This window comes from Rhincodon typus, unplaced genomic scaffold (assembly GCF_021869965.1).
Source record: "Rhincodon typus isolate 14 unplaced genomic scaffold, sRhiTyp1.1 hic_rhity00002538, whole genome shotgun sequence".
Classification (NCBI taxonomy): Eukaryota; Metazoa; Chordata; class Chondrichthyes; order Orectolobiformes; family Rhincodontidae; genus Rhincodon; species Rhincodon typus.
The window spans coordinates 1-20638 of NW_025968176.1; the positions used below are offsets into that span (position 1 = coordinate 1).

The 20638-nt window shown below is 39.4% G+C and overlaps 1 protein-coding gene across 1 annotated transcript in view; it reads right to left on the reverse strand.

Annotated features, from left to right (window-relative positions):
• Positions 1-961: 961 nt before the first annotated feature.
• Positions 962-20638, reverse strand: part of LOC125481539 (kinesin-like protein KIF20A) — a 20267-nt gene continuing 590 nt past the window's right edge. The window contains exons 2-9 of the mRNA XM_048593236.1: positions 11262-11548; positions 9530-9649; positions 5044-5182; positions 4764-4945; positions 3916-4030; positions 3115-3312; positions 1573-1684; positions 962-1034 (exon numbers count right to left, since the gene is read on the reverse strand). Of these exons, the coding sequence (XP_048449193.1) occupies positions 962-1034; positions 1573-1684; positions 3115-3312; positions 3916-4030; positions 4764-4945; positions 5044-5182; positions 9530-9649; positions 11262-11528 (1206 nt within the window). The 5' untranslated portion in view covers positions 11529-11548. The remainder of the gene's footprint in view (positions 1035-1572; positions 1685-3114; positions 3313-3915; positions 4031-4763; positions 4946-5043; positions 5183-9529; positions 9650-11261; positions 11549-20638) is intronic.

Sequence of the window (20638 nt, forward strand, 5' to 3'; positions counted from 1 at the left end):
GTATTGACAAAAGGAAGGCAGCATTCATAAATTAAGCTTGCAACAACTAACCAAGGAACCTAATTTAACTTAAATCTGCAAGTCACAGTTCTCAAAAGAATTCCATGGTAGCACATGCAGATCATCCCACAGGACTGCAGGAAGATATCAAATGCTCAGATAGGCAGAAATGGAGTCAATGCAATTTGGATAAGTGAGAGATCATGCATTTGGGCTGGGCAGAAAGACAAGGCAATACACAATAAATCATGGGAAATTTGAGAAGTTTAGACAAAGGGAGGAATCAGGAATGCAAACACAGATTGTAGAGGGTGGTCAGGAAAGCAAATAAGGCTGTTCAGCATGCACACTGGACACTTTTATTCACCAAGAAAAGGCATTAAAGAGCAGAGACTTATGCTACAGCTATACCACCACGTACAGTGTTGGTCACATTACAGGAAGGATATTTCATTGAAAATGATACAGAAGAGGTTTGAGATTTCCAGGAATTAAGAATGTTAGTTATGTAGGAAAGATTGGATATTCAAGTGTTTTTTCTTGACAGTGTTGAGTGAAATTTAAAATGACAAAAAGTATGAAGAATTAGAAAGACCTATGTTTATTGGTGGAAAGATCATAACCAGTTCATAAATTTAGCGTAAATACCAGAGGGGTGTAAAAAAGGAGAAATTTCTTCAAGATTGGAGGACTAGAACACTGCCTGAAAATGGTTAGCAGAAACAGAAATTTTTGACACATCAGGGAAAACATGAAAAACAGGGGAAAAAGAAAGTACATGGATGCACACAAAATTCTAAAAACAAGGCTACAGATTAAGAGCAGGAAAGTAAGATTAGGGCTCAAGTTCTTTAAGGGCTGGCACAGGTACAATGTCAAATGGCCTTTTGTGCCACAAATTTTGTATCAAACACTGTAATAATAGTCAGGAGAAAAGCAAAATATTTATGCAGATTAACACTTACTCGCTGGTTTTAAGAACAGCCTTCCAATCTTCAGACACGTGCAGGATCCGAATAGAGAAGATACTGTGGCTATATAACAAAATGGTGGTGGTGGGTGCAGAAGTAGAAGCAGAAAAGGCAATTATAATACTTTCCCTGCACAATAAAGTCGCAGTTTATCAGAATACACAAGGGAACAATACAGCTCAAATACATTTTTAAATAGCCAGATCTTACAGGAAATGGTTACTTTCATTTCATCTAAAACAAAAATTAGCCCTTTCTAAAAAAAAGTGTTATAAAAGTTATAACTGGTGGATGTCTCTTAGAATTTTGACCGCTCAATATTATGGGCAACATTTTAATTCAGTCAAAAAACTACCCACCACAGAGTCAAGATTGGACTCCATGCTAGTTCAAATACCCTGCTGTGTGCAAAGAAATCAGGCAGGCAGGAATTGACAGGATGTGGTGGTAAATCACAGGCTTAAGTATCAGGAGCAAATATTTTTATTATGGGAACATTGAGATTCATGTTCTGGGACATTTTAAATCATCTTGCAGCGTCTGGCCTGACTGCCTGCATTTACAGAAGGAAGGGGTAGAATCCAGAATGAAAAGAAGTTACCTCCTGCTGGAGTTTTGGTTTATGTGCGTGCTGGCCATACTTTGGTTTTTACGCCCAATTTTCAGTATTTTCCAGGCTTCTTCAGCATCCATCACATTGATCCAGGTGAGATCTAAAATTAAACAAGTGAAATAAAAAACAAAAATTTGGAATTGGTCAAAAGAAAAGTCTTTACAGAAGCTTTGTTTCACTAACATCCAGAGTACTGTCAATGATATACAATTGCCCTCTGGAAGATGAGTTGCCTTAAGCAATTTAGGTAGTGTAGATGCACCCAGAGTGCTGTTAGGAATGGCGGATGTTTCACGATTCTGACACATCCCCACTTCTGACCTTAATGACAGAGAGAAGGTCAATAATAATGAAGCAGACAAAATAATTGGACCTAGGACACTACCTTGAGGAAGTGGGGCTCATGAGGCACAGAGGTGTTGTCCTTACCTCGGAGGCAGGAAATGTGGGTTCAAGCCACCCCCGCTCCAGAACTGTGCAACAACACCTCTCCGGTTGATTAGGGAAGGTGGCACAGCGGTTAGCACTGCTGCCTCAGTGCCAGGGATTTGGGTTCAATTCCACCCTCAGCCGACTGTGTCAGGAGTTTGCACGTTCTAGCTGCGCCTGCATGGGTTTTCCCCAGGTGCTCTGGTTTCCTACCGCAGTCCAAAGAGGTGCAGGTCAAGTGGATTGGCCATGCTAAATTGCCCAGTGTCCAGGGGCTTGGTAGGTTAACCATGGGAACTGCAGGGATAGGACAGGGTTGGCAGGGGGGGGGTATCTGGGTGGGATGCTCTCCGAAGTTAGTGTGGACTGGATGGCCAAATGGTCTGCTTCCACACTGCAGATATTCCATGAAAATATCTACCTCATGGGCCAGCTGCAATCAATGACTGATTAATTAATAACCATATTATCCTTTGTGCTAACTATGACTCGACATTAAAAGTAGTATCATTGACTTCCCAGCTTAATGATAATAGTAGCCTGGGGGCAAGCCAGAACAGGGGGTTAAGGATTGTGATGGAATACAGTTCTACTGCTGATGGTCCACCGTGCCTAATGGCTGCCTAGACATCAATTGCTAAATGTGTCTTAAAATCTACCCCATTGAGCATAGTGTGGTGCCACACAACACGGAGGTTATCCTCAACGTACAAGTTAGAAATCAGAGCACGGATTATAATCTGATCATCTTAATATAACCTCCTTATTAAAATTTTCCCAAATGTAAATATTAAACTTTACACCATAAAAACAATTAGCACACTGTTCCCAAAAAGACACTACAGTGAAGTTCAGAACAGAATTATGGTAATAGTAGAAGTCTGTCCTGCTTCAGCAAATGTCAAGCGTAACATCAAGGATAGCTCATTTGAACATGGGACCTAGTCAGCACATAACTCATTCTCTTTCACTTCATTACATACTGAGCTTTTACTAAAAACGATCAAGCACAATCTCCATTTTCAGACAGTTGAAACAAACATACAATGATTCAGGTATTATTATGGAAAACAAGCAAAAATTGTGAACAGCTATTAGTACCTTTTACATAGCTACTTCCATTCTTATCCTCACACAGCTTTAAGGTTTGTCGTTTGCCATTTGCAGTGGGACTTGTGTCCAGCAAGTCATACGTGAGTTCATTGTAAATCTCAAAGAAGGAGACCCAAATGGAGTAGTGTACATTCTGTTCCTGACGTAGAATAACTGTATCACGATCAGCCCAGCGAGATGCAGACTCTGAAAGGTCAAAAGGTAAAAGGGGCAAAAAAAAGGTGGTAAAAACCAATGAACATTTCAGAAGACAGTTGTGAAAAAGTTACAATAAAGTATAGTGATATTCTGAAACTTACTCCATTGCACTGCAGACATATATTTAAGCAATAATCAGAATTTTTCTGAAAGCTTGTTTCAGCTTGACCACCAAGACTGAAAATGTTGAAAAACACTCAAAGGTGAAACAAACACAGTATACTGGAACTGATCCAAACATCGAATACACCAAGCCGCCAAAATTTGGTAACTGGGAAAGGCTCTGCAAAGTATTGTACAATTGCGGGGAAAGGGGATCATCCCTCTGCCAAACACAATTAACTGGTGATTTAATTTTGAATACACCAAAACTGACTACATTTCAAAAAGCAATATTTTAGCTCTGAAATCCAAGGACCACTGCTACTCCAAGTTCTTTTGTTGCAGCACTTTAGACAGACTGCCCTCATGACCACTACAGAAAAGCTGAAATTTGTGAAAAGAAAACATCCAGAATTGATCACTGCTCATAAATCTCAATTTGAGCACAACATCCAAATCTCAGATATTTCAAATGGGGGACCACCTCACCTTCCACATTACTGACAGGGGACATGCCTCCAATACCACTATCAGAATCACAGCTGACAGCTGCTCTCAGTGTAAACTCTGTGCTCAAGTTCTTCTTCAATGGAGTTTGCAGATCCTAATTAAAAATAATAATTGATAAAATTAGTTTCACAAATGACATGTACAACTTTTTACATGGGGAAATCTCAAGCACAAAGTTCCATATTACTCCACACTCATCCTGTCATGGTCTTAATACTGTGATGACTGATCTGCATTCTCTGATAGAGGTCAGCTGGCCTTCACAAGCCATAAAAAAAGAAAAAAGATTTTCCAAACATTGTTAACAAAGTCCTCAAAAAGTTGGATTACATCTCCTTCTGTGCAAAATATATCACATTCACTTAATCTCACAGGTCTTATTGAAGCAGATAATAATCAAAACTTCAGAATAGGCTACATCAGTGCTTGAAGACATGAGAAACACAGGATACATGGTCAGGGATAACAGATTGCTACAACCACTCAGAAAAGATATCAACTGGCTGGTAGAACTATCTGCTTCATTTTTGTCCAGTGCAATTGTACCATAGTTTCACAAGTAAGGAAAGTCAGTCCAAACAACTTCATATAAAATAACAGAATATAAAGAAACCTCTTGATCCAATAGCAATAGGAAAGCTTTATGGGTTACAAAAGTAGTAAATACACAAAAAATGGAAAACTGAGCACATTTTGTACTGCAATATACAAGATTGACACGCACAAACCTACATAGTGCTCAACAGGGCACCTACAGTTGACATAGTCACATTTAAGCTCTTGTAATCATGTGTTTTCAGTAATAAAAATAAACAATTCGCACCAACCTCTCTGGCACCAAGTAATGAAAGCTTCTTCAGCTCTTCTTGCCTCACCATCTTGTTATCCAGCTTAATTACATCATTACAGAGGTTAGGCTTCAGGTCCATCCTGGGATATAGTTTTCCCTGGATGCTGTTGAATATCATGGCCAGTGATCGAGGGAGAATGCCATTGTCACGCCTGCTGCCTACAATGGAAAATGTTCCTGTAAAATCATAACTTAAACTCTCTTTCCAAGATAAGATGATATATCAAGTACATGAGCAGACATTAATTGTATTTGACCTTGAATGGTGTAGGTTTTGCCAGAGTTTGTTACACCATAGGTATAAACCAAACAATTCTGTCCCTCCAGTGCTTCCTTTACCAAGTTCTTCATGACAACATCAAAGACTATTTTCTGGTTTGTCTCAGGGCGAAATATCTGAGGGAACAAACAAAATAAATGTTGGGAGTTTACATTAAAAATCAGAAGAATGTCAGGATTTTTTAAAATTGTTCATGGTAATTAATGATTTCATTTTAATACTCCACATATTGTTCTGACTGCCTGTATAAATAAAACCTAACAAGTCTTACCACATCAGAATTTTTAGAAAATAAAATTTAATTGGATTTCCTTCATGAGTTAAGGTTCGATAGGTGATGATGTATTGCATGCTTAGGAGGAATAGGACTTTGCACCAATTGTTTCCAAACATTTCTAGCTCACAATGAAGAATCCAATAATGCACACCCCTTGTAACTTTCCCAAGAAGCATCAGAATTTGATTCTTAGGCATCAAGTCAATGAATCTCACACAGATTGTGATATGTCCAGAAAAACAAAATCAGAACAAGCTTTACTGCTGGTGATAGATTCAAGAAAACCTGAAACTGAGGAAAGATGTTGTTGATTTGTTCGCTGAACTGGTAGGTTGGTTTGCAGACGTTTTGTCACCATAGTAGGTAACATCATCAGTGCACTTCGATGAAGCATTGTTGATTTGTCCCGCTTGTTATTTGTGGGGGCCAGTCTGATGTGGTGGTTGGCCTCAGTTCCGGTTCTTCTTCCTAGTGGTTGGTATATGGGATCCATTTCCACATGTTTGCTGATGGAGTTCCGGTTCAGCACCTCTAGGAAATCCCGCACATGCCTTTGGTTGGCTTGTCCTAGGATGGTCACACTGTCCCAGTCGAATTGGTGGCCTTCTTTGTCCGAATGTATGGAAACAAGCAATAGTTGGTTGGTGCTCATGTACCCTGATAGCTAGTTTTCTCCTGGTTTATCCGATGTAGTGTTTGTGGCAGTCCTCACGTGGGATTTTATAAGTAACGTTCGTCCTGTTAGTTGTGGGTATGTGATCCTTTGCTCTTGCCAGTAGTTGTTGTAGTGTACTTGTGGGTTTGTGCATTACCACAATTCCTAGCAGTTGGAGTAGTCTGGTGGTCATCTGATACGTTCTTGATATATGGCAGGATGACTAGTGTATTCAGGCATGCTGCATCTTCCTGTTGTTTGAGGAAAGAAGTGTCTCGAGACCATCACTTGAAGTTAGTCAGTGAATTCAGGATACAGGAACCCAGCAGAAGCTGGAAACGATTGTGAACTGTTTGCTACATATTGGAGCATGAATAGACCATTTGGCCCTTTGAGGCACTTCAACAATCATGGCTGATCCTCTACCTCAAAGCCAGACTAATAAACCTACCCCACACCCATTTCACCTCCACACCTCCAGTGGAAGAGAATTCCTCAGATTCATCTTTCCTCGAGTGAGGAACTTTCTCCTTGTCTCAGGACAAAATTACATATCCTGAGATCACGATCCCTTCTTCTGGACCACCCACTGGGGAAACATCATCCTGACAGACAGAATCTGTTCGGCCCTGTCAGGATATTGTGTTACAATGAGATCTCTTCTCATTCTTCTGAACTCCAGTGAGTAAAGGCCTCATTGCCCTAATCTCACCTCATACAACAAAACCGCCATCTCAAGATTGACTCAAAGCAACCTGGTGAACCTCAACTGCACTCCCTCTAATGGCAAGTATAGTTTTTCATAGGCAAGGAGACCAAAACTATACACAACACTCCAGGTGTAGTCTCACCAAGGCACTGTACAGCTGCAGAAAGACCTCCTAACTGCTAGAGTCAAGTCTTCTAGCAAGGAAGACCAACATACTATTTGCCTTTCTAACACCTTGCGGTACCCGAATGGTTGCTTTCAATTGACCAGTGTACAAGGGCACTAAGCGTTTCATACACCAACCTTTCCCCAATCAATATTTAAATAATACTCTGCCATTCTGTTTTGCTTTTTGAAGTGGAAAAATTTACATTTATTCACATTAAACTGCATGCGACATATATTGCCTATTCATGTAACTTGTCTGAACTGTCCTGAATAATCTTTACATCGTCCTCAGCACTATCACTGTCACCTAGTTTTGAATGGTCAGCAAACTTGGAGATATTACTTTATTACCTCAACCAAATCGTTGCTGTAGACCAGGAGAAAAGAACAGGTAGGCTCAGGAATTCTGAGGAAGGCAGTATATTTCAGCCGTGGCTAAATGGTTAGCACTCACGCCTCGAGGTCAGAATGTCAGGGTTTGAACACCCTGCTCCAGAGACTCAAGCCCAACAGTCAGTACTGGTACTCAGGGCTGCAAACTGTTGCAAGGTCATGCAGTGTATTTAAGACACAGATAGATAAGTTCTTGACTGGAAGAGGATCAAGGGTTATAGAGAGAAGGCAGGAGAATAGGATTGAGAAACATATCAGCCATGATCAAATGGTGGAACAGACATGATTGGCTGAATGTCCTAATTCTGCTCCTAATTATAATGATCTTATGGAATAGTTGGGGCCTAAGCACTGCAGACTATAATCCCACAGCATGAAACATGTGCCAAATCTAAAAGGAGGAAGGTCCCTCTGTTGTAAACGATAAGTTGTCTACAACAAGAAAATATATAGTGTTTAGCCATAGTACTGTAACTAATCACAGTATGAAATCTTGCTATGTCATTTTTTCAACTCTTTAACTCAAAGTTCAAAAATTGATCTGGAGACCATAATCACTTGTCAATCAATGCCAATAATTGACATCAATCACTTCAGCCAACTGTGCCTCACCATGCTTTTCTAGACCCTTCCAATTTGATTGTCAGGTGCTTGGCCTCAAGTGTTAGAATGTTTGTCCTAGTTTCAAATCCCTTCATACCTCTACTCTCTTTAAACACCATAACCCTTTGAAAATATGCACCCGCCAAATCAAATCTCATGAGCACCCCAGTTTTAGTTGTTCCACCATTAGCCACTGTACCTATAGCCGCAAAGACTATAAGCTCGGAAATTCTCTTCTCGAACCCTGTATGCATTTAAGAGGTGTTAAAAGCATCTTAATTGACCAAACATTTTAGGAAATGTCTATGCAGATAATGTGGTTTGAAACAAAGCTATGTTTTATAGAAGTCCTGTGAAGTGCCTTGGGAGATTCTACCAGCGAAAAAGAAGGTGGTGTGACACAAGAACAAATTGTTGTCAGACCCCCCAAACAGTTTACCACTTTCTCTCTTGGAACAGTTTTGAGCCACAGGTTACATTTGTCAGCTTCCAATTTCTGGGGTCCATTCTGGAAGATCAAAAGCAATTCAATGTATTCTTCTCTTAAAACCTTAGAATGCAAGTCATCAGGACCAGGGGGCCAGTCTGCTTTGTTTCGACTGAAACTGAAGTCATACAAGCAAGATAGAAATACTACCCCCTCCTACATATAATTCCAGTTGTACTGCTTGTCCCTATATGGACTGGCTGGAAAATTTGCCTTTAGTGTGATATGCACAATCTGCCAACGATATGTGCTCTTGCCACATAAGCACATCAGCAACAAGTGAGGATCTAGGATTAAAATATGCAAGACATCCAACTGGGGCAGTTACACATTGACAGCATTAGGGGACGACAGAAAACACACCAGAGAAATAAATATAATGCAGTCAGGTACACAAGCAGCAGTTAAGAAAACCCAATAAAGCTATTAGGTCTAACCGAATTCTGCAAATTTCTCAAAAACATATGCCAGGAGCTGTCACGACTAGATGTTCTATAATCATAATAGGAGCAATGTTACCACTCTAACCATTATAAACCTATTTGAAGCAGTGCACACCGACAGAATCTATCCAGACTGCTGGTTTAAAACCTGTTGATCACCGACTTATATGGAGGTTAACAAAATTAAAAATTACTGCTGGCTATTTTAAAGCAGCTCCATTCACATAAGTCACCTAAGTAATTACAGAGTGACCTAATCTATCGGTGGAAATTACTGAAATGAAGCTCACAGCACACACTTGTTTGGTCTGCAGGTTGGACAAGCGCAAGCTGTAAGAAAGGAGCCGGGTTCGGTTTCCTGGCAACTGGAAAGACAGATAAGGTGGTACCAGCAGCTGCAATTTTTCAAAGTTAATTTGATGATTCTTTGGTGAGGTCAAAACACTGAATGAATGATCCAGGTTTTAACCTGCATTAAAGGAATGAATGTGTTGTATGCAGCACATTCACGTTTCGCTGAACTCATGTAGCCCAATTACTTTCATCCCCCACTGTGTTCTCACTTAGATTACATTCCCTTATAACAAAAGCAAGACAGACCAGGAAAAAAAATCATGCAAGTTAATCAAAATTTAATTGCAACAATATATTGACAATATCCAACAAAATGGTTGGCTCACTCAATGATTTTGAGAACTTATTAGAATATTTAAATTTATATTTCAAACCTGAGAGAAGGTGAATTTATGTACAGCCTGGCCAATTCCGCGCTCCGAGCTCCGCATGGCAAATGAGTCCTTGGGAGCTCGCAGTAAAAGTGTTTCAGAATCCTCAATGAGAACACAATCCTGTGGGAATTTGAAAAATAATCACGACTGAGCAACTGTTTCCAAAATTTAAAACTAGGAAAATTAACGATTCAATTAGATTGGTTTCACTTCTAGTAATACTTCATTATGTCAAAGGCAAAGAACTGATTCATTTGGAAAGTGGTTTCCTTTTGGATAAGAAGACCTTGTCTATATAGCTTGGAATTGAACTTGCTACTTCAATTTAATGAAATAATTCAATGAATGGTCCAACTGAAATGAGTGAAAGGTCCAACTGAAAAACAAATTTTGACAGCAAATTGATCAGAGGGAATTTCTCAGGATCACCCCCCCTTCCCCAGATGGGACAGGAGAATTGTTTATATGCATGATATAAATTCTTGGACCACTGTTGTCCACCTAGCGTTGTGACACCCATAACGCCATGAAAGAACTCTATAATTTTGGCCAACAAGTGAAGAAATGGCACTAAAGTTCCAAGTCAGGAAGTGTATGGCTTGGGGGTAGAAATTGCAAGTAGTGGCTGTCCTTGTTTTTCTGGATGGTAGAGATTGCAGGTTTAAGAGGTGCTGTCAAAGAAGGCTTAGTAAATTCTTGTAGCACACACTACTGCCACAGTACGCTCATGAAGGAAGTGGATGTTTAACATGGTATTCATGAAGATACTGCCTGGTAATGAGGAAATGAACATTGAGGACACACTTAGGTATTTTTTGACAAGCACAACATATTAAAGGGGCAGAATCATAAATTGGTCTTTTAGATTTCAGATCTCCAGCATCCACAGCTTTTTGCTTTTTTAAAAAATATTAAGGGGCTATATAGTAGAAATGTTTAAAATTATGGAAAAAAGTGAGATGAAGTAGACTGGAGTATATTTTTTCCAGTAGCTAACAGGACAAAATTGAGGATACATAGATAAGTAAATTACACAACATATATTTAGAATAGAGCACAGAATCTTCTTCAGAGTTGAGAGGCTGTGGAATTTACCCAAGGTCAGTAGCTGAGGTAGCAACTATTTTAATATAGCAGATCAGATGGGATAGTTCGATGATGGGAAAAGGAGCTGAAACAATAGAGGAACAGGGTGGGCGAAAGGTACGACAACCATTTTAATGTGGGCAAGATTACCACTTGATTAGACAAATGGTGTGGTTTCAGATTCGTAAATTCGATGCATTTCTATGTTTAAAATCTCAAATGAAACAAAGCAATACTAAAAATTTTTAGGAGATTGGAATGAAAGCATTACAGTATTTCTAATTTGACAAATTAGATATAAAAAAGACCATAGCATATTTTTCAACCTTAGGACAACCTGAAGCAGTTAACAGCTAATTAAGTACTTTGGACGTGTCCTCACTGTTACAAGGTAGGAAGCAAGGCAGCTAACTTGCAGATAACAAGGTTCCATTAGCAAGTTGATAGAAAATCAGGAAATAATCAGTTTCAGTCACATTGATTTTGAAGGTAAAAAACTGGCCAATAAACTCCTGTTCCTCCAAAGGATCTTGTGTCTGAGAAGACAGAGGAGACTTAGTTTAATGAGGCATCTGATGTTAAAAAACCCATTGAATGGAATTGAAAAACATTATTAAAAATAAAAACTCTGCTGTCTGCCACTGACCTGCGATTCTCCTTTCTCGAGCTCAGACTCCGTGAATGGTCTAACCCGGAGGTAAACCTTCACTCTCTCTTCTGGAACCGTCTCTACAGGGACTTGCCCTGCATCACCACAATTTGGTGTGTTCGTTCCTGGTGAGATGACAGAGAGTTCTGGCAACAATTGTTTTTTCACAATGGCCCCATTCAATGTATCAACAGCAGTCGATTCCCAAACACCGACCTCCTCATCATCAGAGAGTACATTTGGAGAAATTAGTCCTGACGCCATTCCTTTTAACAGTCTTATCCCTGTATGGAGATACAAATCATACAATTAAAATCCTGCTTCTCAATATTTCATGATGTTAGACAGTGCAGAAAATATGACAGTTTTAACCAATTAAAATCACATCCTCATAGGGGGAATTAACAGCTTTGTACTATTTCTTTAGTAATGCAAAGGACGTGAACAACACTGGCATTTATTGACTATCCCTGCAAATTATCTTCCGAGGGAGCCAAAAATAAAGAGTGAACAACCGTGGTCTGGTATCTAGAGTTGCAAATGAGTCAAAACAGAAATACAGCAGATGATTTGCCCGTAAGAAAAAAGGATAGTAATGAACTAGAAGAGTTTTTACACCAGCTCCACAGATTCATTAGCTTATTTCTCACTTGATATATTTTTTCCACAAGAAAAATTCATAGCTGACATGAAGAGATTTGAACTCCTGTCTGTGGAAGTTAGTCAAAGCCTCTGAATTACAAGCCCAGTAACAACCATTATATTACTATATCTGAACATCTTGATAAGTCAGAGGGAATGATAGAGATCGTGGAATCATACAATCCATGCACAGCGGAAGCAGGCCATTTTGCCCATCGAGTCCACATTGACCCTCCAAACAGCATCCCATCCAGACCCATCCCACTGTCCTATTCCTGTAACCCTGCATTTCCCTTGGCTAATCCACCTAGCCTGCACATTCTGGACACCATGGGCAATTTAGCACAGCCAGTCCACCTACATATCTTCGGACTGTGGGAGGCAACCAGAGTATCTAGAGGAAACCCACATAGACATGGTGGGAACGTACAAACTCCTCACAGACAGTCACCCAAGGCTGCAATTGAACCCAGGTCCCTAGCATTGCGAGGCATCGGTCTTCACAAAAGAAAACAATGAAGTTACTGTCATAACAGAAGAGGAGACACTGACTAGAACAAAACTGGATAGCAAGGAGGTACAGAATAGATCAACGTTACTCAAAGTTAACAAATCATCGAGTTCAGATGAGATGCATCCCAGAATGCTAACAAAAGGCGGACCATGATAGCAGAAGTTCCGACTACAACTTTAAATCTTCCTTGCGTATGGGAATGATGTACTACGAATGATTACATTCCCTTTACATCTGTATGACTAAACATGGCAGTTAAAGCATACCAGACATTTGGCTCTGTAAATGAGGACATAAGATATAAAGACACAGAAATCATGTTAAGCCTTTACAAATCACTGACAGAGTCTCAGAATACGTTACAAATGCAGACAACACACTAGGAAGGTGAAGATATAAAGGCAGCTTACTAGAGTGTTTCTGAGATGAGAGACTGGAAAGATTGGAAAAAACATTTCTCTCCCCCACCCCCCACCTCATTAGAGCAGAGAAAGTTAAGGCATACCTAATAGAGGTATTCAGAAGGAGGAAAGGTGTTAAAAGGGCTGTGTAGAAAGAACCCTTTTCTGGTTCAGCAACTAGAGATTATAAAATAACCACAGATTTAAAATGATCACCAAAAGAGCTACAGGGGAAATGGTATGTTTTAACAACAGTTAAAATGTGGAACATACTACCTGATAAGATGATGGAAATGGATTTCATAGGAGCATTCAAAAGATCTGACTTTTTTGGGGGTGATGGGGGGGATAAGAGAGGAGAAGAGGCGAGGCGAGACTGGGACTTGGATATAACCAGGCAGCTCTAATTTCCAAAGTCACATTAGACTTGAAACTGCAACTGTTTTGTCCCACAGATGCTGTAAGATCTGTAATGCTCCAGGTATAAGTTTGTATTTCAACTTGAAGAGACTTTTACAATAGTGGTAAATATGGACAATGGAATTTTAACATCACCAAATTGTTAAATCAGAGACCTTTTATAGACCAAAACAGTTTTAGAAAGGAAGAAACAGGGATCAAAAATGGCTCTAATGGTCACCTGACTACAAACGGAGGAAACCTTCAGGAGACATATGTGCAATAAAAATGTCATCTGCACTTTTGAAATTACAATTTTCATCTAAAGACATTGAAACAAGGCAACTGAGTATGCATCAAGAAAACAGCATCTCCTGTTTAACTGATGTGCATGAAAATTTTAAATATTGGGAGATGAAAGACTCACCTGCCTGTTCTGCAAGAAACCTAAAGATCCAGTTACTGCTGAGGATACAGTTCACAATGGTCACAGATTAAGAATCTAACACCTCAAAGCTTCCAAAGAATTTTAAAGAACTGCCAAGGCTTTATTCGCCCTTCCTGTAGCAGTCAGACAACTGCCCTTTTGAACTTATTACTGGTCTTTGAGAATGTTTAATGTTACATTATCATTTTATATCCCCCTTTTTTTAATAGGTTAAAAGTGATTCACTCAAGACGACCTTGGAGATTGGTTCCTTTATTTCCTAGCAAACTATTTTTAATTGAAGTATCAAAGCTTTATGCCAACAATTAGTTAAATACTTGTCACAACTGACCGAGGGTGGGTTACAGTGTAGATTCCCCCTACCCACCCGGTCATAGCAGCTGACAGACTTAATACGCCAAAACTGTAATATGCTATTATATTAATTCCATTATGATAGCATGGCTACAGTGGTGATTAATCATTGCCTCTCAAGAAAACTAGCCAGTGACTTACTCGAAGATTACTGGCATCTGTGCAATTATAAACCATTGATCAACACCTACACAGACAGGTGGTGGCAGGGGTAGGGGGATTAGTCACACTGGTGGGGTGGGTGGAAGGAACCAAAAAAAAAGCAGACTCAGACTGCTGGGCATCGTTAACAATGAACTCTTCAAGAGTCCTGAGCATACCAATGAACTGCAAGAATTAAGCACATAATTTAGACCCACATTATTTTCCACTTCACTCAACATTCTAGAAATACTGATTTCAATTTAAACAATATCAAATTATTACAGACCGAAGTCCTATTGAAGTCCAACAGGATCCTGGGGTCAGTAGAACAATTAACAAATGATTTCCAGAAATGCATGCAGAAATTTTACTGTTCTCCATCAGAATGAAAAAACAAAGAGGCTGGCTGTTATGAACTGAATTTGCATCGTTCAAAAGTTCCTCTTGCTGACTCACTGAATTTAGGTAGGCTGGACCAGGCTTCCTATTCGCCAGTGGCCCAGATAGTTAAATTTAAAATGACAAACCATTCAAGAACACTCCCAATTACTCAACATACTAAACATAATGACTTCACATTCAACAGTCTTCAGACAGAAACCAGATGTTGCTCAGTTTCCATTTAGATCAATCACACAATTTAAGGAGAAGGACCAGGCTCCAGACAACCACTGGCTCATATATCGACCACCACTCCAATCAGTCCTGTCATAAATTTTGTTTTATCTACGAAATAAAAACACTTGAAAGAGGAAGCAGTAATTTGCAGTTATGCAGAGGTCATTAGAAGAATTCCATCACCAGGACATCTAAAACTTCCTGCTGGGATAAGATGAAAGCTTTACATTTTGAAGGTTTGCCCCTAATCCACAGCAAAGCATAGTCATTTACTTCCAGCTAATGACTCCTCCAGAGCAGTAAAGGGCTGCTTTTCAACTTCGTTTAAAGAGCAAACATCTACTTTGACACTGGATTTAACTCAGGAGAAAGCTTTGAGGAAGAAATAGTTTCCAACAGGGAAACGAACCATTCACAATTGGCAAAACAGCTGTACTTTCTCAAAATGGAGCTGAAGTAAAAATAACATTTACTAACACATCGTCCACGACTTTCAAAACCCACTGGAATCAGATTAGCCAAATCAGAATTATTCCTGCCCATCTACAGTCATGTTTAACTCTTATCATACACACTAGTTTTCGTATTTTCTAATTTAAGGGCTTTATCAATTTCAAAATCTGTAGGAGCTTCCTCCTATTCCTAAATTTCATATTGCTTCAAAAGCAATGCACTCCATTTAAAAATACTAGCGCTGCTGTTAAATAGCTGGTCATCACAGGCAAAATCTCACAAACAATACAAATAAAAAGAGTAAAAAACGCTCAGTTCAGATAACATGGAGGAGAAAAGTCAGATCCGTGTTTCAGCAAAATAACAAATGAATGAATGTTAATCTACTTAACATATTGGTTGAGGGACAAGTGGTGAGCCATGTCAGATCTTTCCTGCATGTACTTAACAGTGCCAGCTAAGTGCAATATTTTACATTCAACTGAACTACTGGTACAGCAAAGTCAATGTCTAAACTAATAGATGGTTCCTCTGACAATGCAGTTTCTCTTTAGTACTAAACAGAAGTTTCATCTTAGTTTATGATTTCTGGTTGTGGGTTCAATGACTGATTGATACCGCCTGAACCGAAGTGACAACAACATTGAGAATAGTGGAAAACTAGAATTCTCTCCTCCAAAAACTGAGGTAGAGGTTTATTAGGCAAGAGGATTAAGAAGAATGAAACCAAGTCAGGCAAACGGAGAACAGTCACAATCTAACAATGGCGTAAACGTTCAAGGCTAAATGGCCTATAATTGTTTGCATTGCCTGGTAATCTTGTGTAATTCCACATGCACATCTGGTACCTTACACAAGTCATGATTCTTCATTCTTGCCAGACATATCTAATGAATGCAGTAATCAGAAGAGAGAGCCCTAGCTAGTTGGCTCATCTTCCCTTTGCCCTAACCTAGGGTATGCTGAAGTCAATTATTTGGCCTGCATGGTCATCCCAGCTGAGTTAATTGATCTGACAGACTTCAGATTATCCTTGTTTTGTTTTTAAATAAAAAGGGGAAAATTAGTTAAGAAAATGAATCGGCAAGAAAATGAAAACAAAAAAGCCAGAATTTCTACAGGTCATAGAGCTGTACAGCATGAAAACAGGCCCTTCAGTCCAACTCGTCCATGCTGGCCAGATATCCGAAATTAGTCTAGTCCCATTTGCCAGCATTTGGCCCATATCCCTCTAAACCCTTCCTTTTCATTTATATAAAAAGAAAGATCAGCTAACGAGTGTGGAACCCTTGAAAGATGCGACTAGGATAACAGGATCAGGGAAATGGTAAATCATAAATCAATATTTTGCACCAGTTTTCATGCGAGAAGGCACAATAAACATTCCCAGGACTTTGCATAAGGAAGGTACTAATGGGGCAAAAGGTCCTATAACAGCTGCTATCACAAGGGACAAAATATTTGTGAATCTAGTGGACTGAAGGCAGACAAGCTGTCAGGACCTGATGGTCTGTACCTCAGAGTTTTAAAGGAAGTGGCTGTGGAGAAAGGGTGGGCAATAGTCAACTTCAGTGGACTCCAGCAGACTGGAAAGCTGTTACTTGATGCTCCTGTTCAAGAAGGGAAGGAGACCAAAAGCAGGAAAATATAGGTCAGTTATCCTAACAACTGTTGTTGGAAATATGCTAGAGTCCAAGGAAGATATAGCAAAATATTTAGAAAAGCTTGACACAGCGTCACTATGGCTTTCTGAAAAGGAATCATGTTTGGCTAATTTGCTAAAGTTCTTTGAGGATATAGTAAGCAGAGTTGATACAAGGGGAAAAAAAAAAAATCAGTGGTACTGGATTTCCAAAATACATTCAATGAAGTGCCACATAAAAGGACTACTGTACAACACAGGAACTCAGTATCAGGGGTATGGTATCAGCATGGATTGAACATTGGTTATCACAAAAAAAAAAGGACAGTTAGGATTAATTGGTCATTTTCAGGTCAGAAACACAGCTAATGGAGTTCCAAAAGGTCCGCCCTGGGGCCACAATTATTTCCACTGAACTTTACTGACTTGGAGGGGGCAGAGTGTAATGTATCCAACTTGCTGACAAAACAAAAATAGCAGGGAGGACACGTTGTGTGGAGAACATAAGGAATCTTCAACAGGCTAGGTGGCCAATTAAGTGGGCAAAACTTAGCTGATGGAACTTAATGCAGAAAAGTGAGAAGTCATATACTTGGGTGGGAAGAAACTAAAAAGGTAGACCATTATTTGAATGGAGAAACGCCAAAAGATGAGTTACAGAGAAATATGACAGTTCTTGTGCACAAAACACAATGGTTAGCATGCAGGTGTAGCAATTAATTGAAGCGAATTGAATTTTGGCCTTCATTACAAAGGGTTGGAGTTTAAAATAGAGAAGTCCTGTTACAACTATACAGGACATTTGAGTGGCCACATCTGGAGTACTGCGTAAAGTTCTGGTCTCCATATTTAAGGATATATTGGCATTGGAGGCATTCAAGACAGATTCACCTGGCTGATTCCTGAGATAAAAAGGGTTGACTTATCAAGAACGGCTAAACAGGTTAGACTTTTATTCATTAACATTTAGAAGGAGAAGGGATGATCTTATTAAAATATGCAAGACAAGGGTTTATGTTGGGTTATTTCCACTAGTGGAGGAATCTCAAACTTGGGATATTGTCCCTCATTCCACAACTCATTGAAAACTGAGATGTGAAGGAATTTCATTGCTCAGAGAAAGTAGAATTCCAGTCATTCACTATCACAGGGGGCTGTGGTGGCTAGATCACAAGTATTTAAAGAGGAAATAGATTTTTTTTTAAAATTGGAGAGCGGATGGCTACGAGGAGCTGACACAAAAGGAAGGTTGAAGCTTGGGGAAGATCAGCCACGATCTTAAACAATGATGATGCAGATTTCGGGGGCTGAATAACCTACTCCTGCTCCTATTTCTTATGTTCTCATGGTCTGTATGGCTCAACTGCTTACTGGTAAATTCAGAGAAAATTTAACAGTAGATACAAACTAATAATAATCAAATATAACCACCCCAAATCAATTTCTCATCATTAGAGAGAACAGGGAGCTTCTCCATCTGAATTCAAAAGCAGAATGTATCTTCACAGGTACAGGATGCATTACTATTGTTTCAAGACTTCTTTTGGTTGCCTTGTCCAAGTCACATGTCACTAGATTGCATTTCCTTGCTATGAGACAGATGTGCAAAATTCCACAAAGGATGTCAGAATGTACAAATCTGAAAAGCACAAATTGATTCTGAAGCTACCTTTATCCATATGTAAGCTAGGTTTTCACATAAAAATAACTGAAAACTTCACTGACAAGTTGGTTAATAAAAAACAAAAATAAACTGAAAATAAAACTATGCACATCAAGAACTTGTATGAAAAGGAGCTTCATTCAATAATAACTGTATTCCCAAACTATACAGCATAGACATTTGGTAAAGTCACCAGTAAAAATTGTTTGAATAAAATTTCAAAAGGATTTAAACCAGCAACAGGGAACAATTAATCTCAAACTGCAAAAACTTGAATACCACCAAGATGGGAAATTACATTTCCTTTAATCTCTAACAGCACGAAGAAATGCATAATCTCATATTTATTACTCTGCAGGAAGTGATACCCATGTGTCATCATTAGTATCAGACATCAGTCTCTCATGCTAATGAACCCAGTCACCCAGAGACACAAGTGCAGAACACCAACTTCATGTTTTTTGCTGGAGGAGTCTTAAGTTGGTTGATTTTTCTGATTCGCCCTGCAGGTTCTATAGTCGCCTGAATCCATCTGTAAAAGAATCTTTTGATTACATAAAGTAAAGCTATTCTACTGAGTGGCAAACCACAGGAATAAAGCACATCTTTCATAGATTAAGGGCCAACATTACAATTACACACAATCCATTGCATATTACAAAAAAATTGAGGGCACGCTGCCCATAATTCTCCACACTCGAAAAATTTAATGCTCAGGAAATCACATACAGCATGCTGAAGATTTGCCAACAGGGTCACCTAGCAGGCAAGGCTCTGTGAGAAACAGACATTCAGGGAACCAGCTCAAGTGCCTCTTTATATCTTAGGCTGAATAAAACCACTGCCCTAGGGCAGAATAGTCAAACTCAATTTTTTTATAGATCACTTCCTTCCCTTTTTTTTGATGTGGCCCCTTGCTGTCAAATTGTTTCCACATTTGTTTGGCGTGGAAGATCACCTCCAGTTGCATCTACAGTTACTATTTATAAAGTTTTGAAAACTACAATCCTTAGAAATATATATCCAGCAATAAACTAAATGAAAAAAAAAAGTCAACCCAGAGATTAGCACTCTGTAGGGTAAACACCACAGCAGCCCATGGGATAGCTCAGCAAGTATATATTCTTCTTCTGGTGAATTATTAAATCCACATGATGCAAAAATCAAACCCCATCACCACATTTAAGAATTTAAAATCAGGTTCCAAAATTTTCAAAACAAAAGCAGACTACCACCTAGTTGCACACATCTTTTTAATGAAGTTTTAAATTCTTAAAGCAACATGGCCAATTGTTAAGGATTCAGCAAAGGGTATAGCCAGGCCCACAGACAGATCAAAGGAAAATACCAAACCATTAAGAACCACCACCACAGGGCAATAGAACCGAGATGATCTCGAGGGCATACTTAAGGTGAGAGGACAGAGATTTTAAAAAAAGACATGAAGGGCAATTTTTGTTTTTTTTTATACAGACAGTGACTCTCATGCAGAATGAACTTCCTGAGGAAGTGGTGAATACGAGTACAATTACAACAGTTAAAACACATTTGGATAAGTACCCGAATAGGAAAGGTTTGGAGGGATATGGGCCAGGAGCAGGCAGGTGGGATTGGTTTAGTTTAAGATTACGTTCAGCATGGACGGGTCTGTTTCCATGCTGTATGACTCTATGACATAGCAATGAAGGGGGCTGTTCAGCCGATCTTGCCCATACCAATCCACAGATAATCTTTCTAACCTAGAGAAGCTGGGGAGTATATCACCCATGAAAACAAACTGAAAACATCCCAACCCTTACTCAAATAGCAAGTAAAATAGAATACCCCAACCTCAAATGGGTGAACACACAAGGGATAACAAGGTGTAGAGCTGGATGAACACAGCAGGCCAAGCAGCATCATGGGGGAAAAAGGTTCCTGCTCCTATGATGCTGCGTTCATCCAGCTCTACACCTTGTTATCTCAGATTTTCCAGCATCTGCAGTTCCTACTATCTCAAACACACAAGGGAGTCCAGGTGGGTGAATAGTTAACCTTCTTCTGGATGTGGAGGGAGAGGTTGGGTGCAGAATGGGGCATGGGGGGGGGGGGGGGGG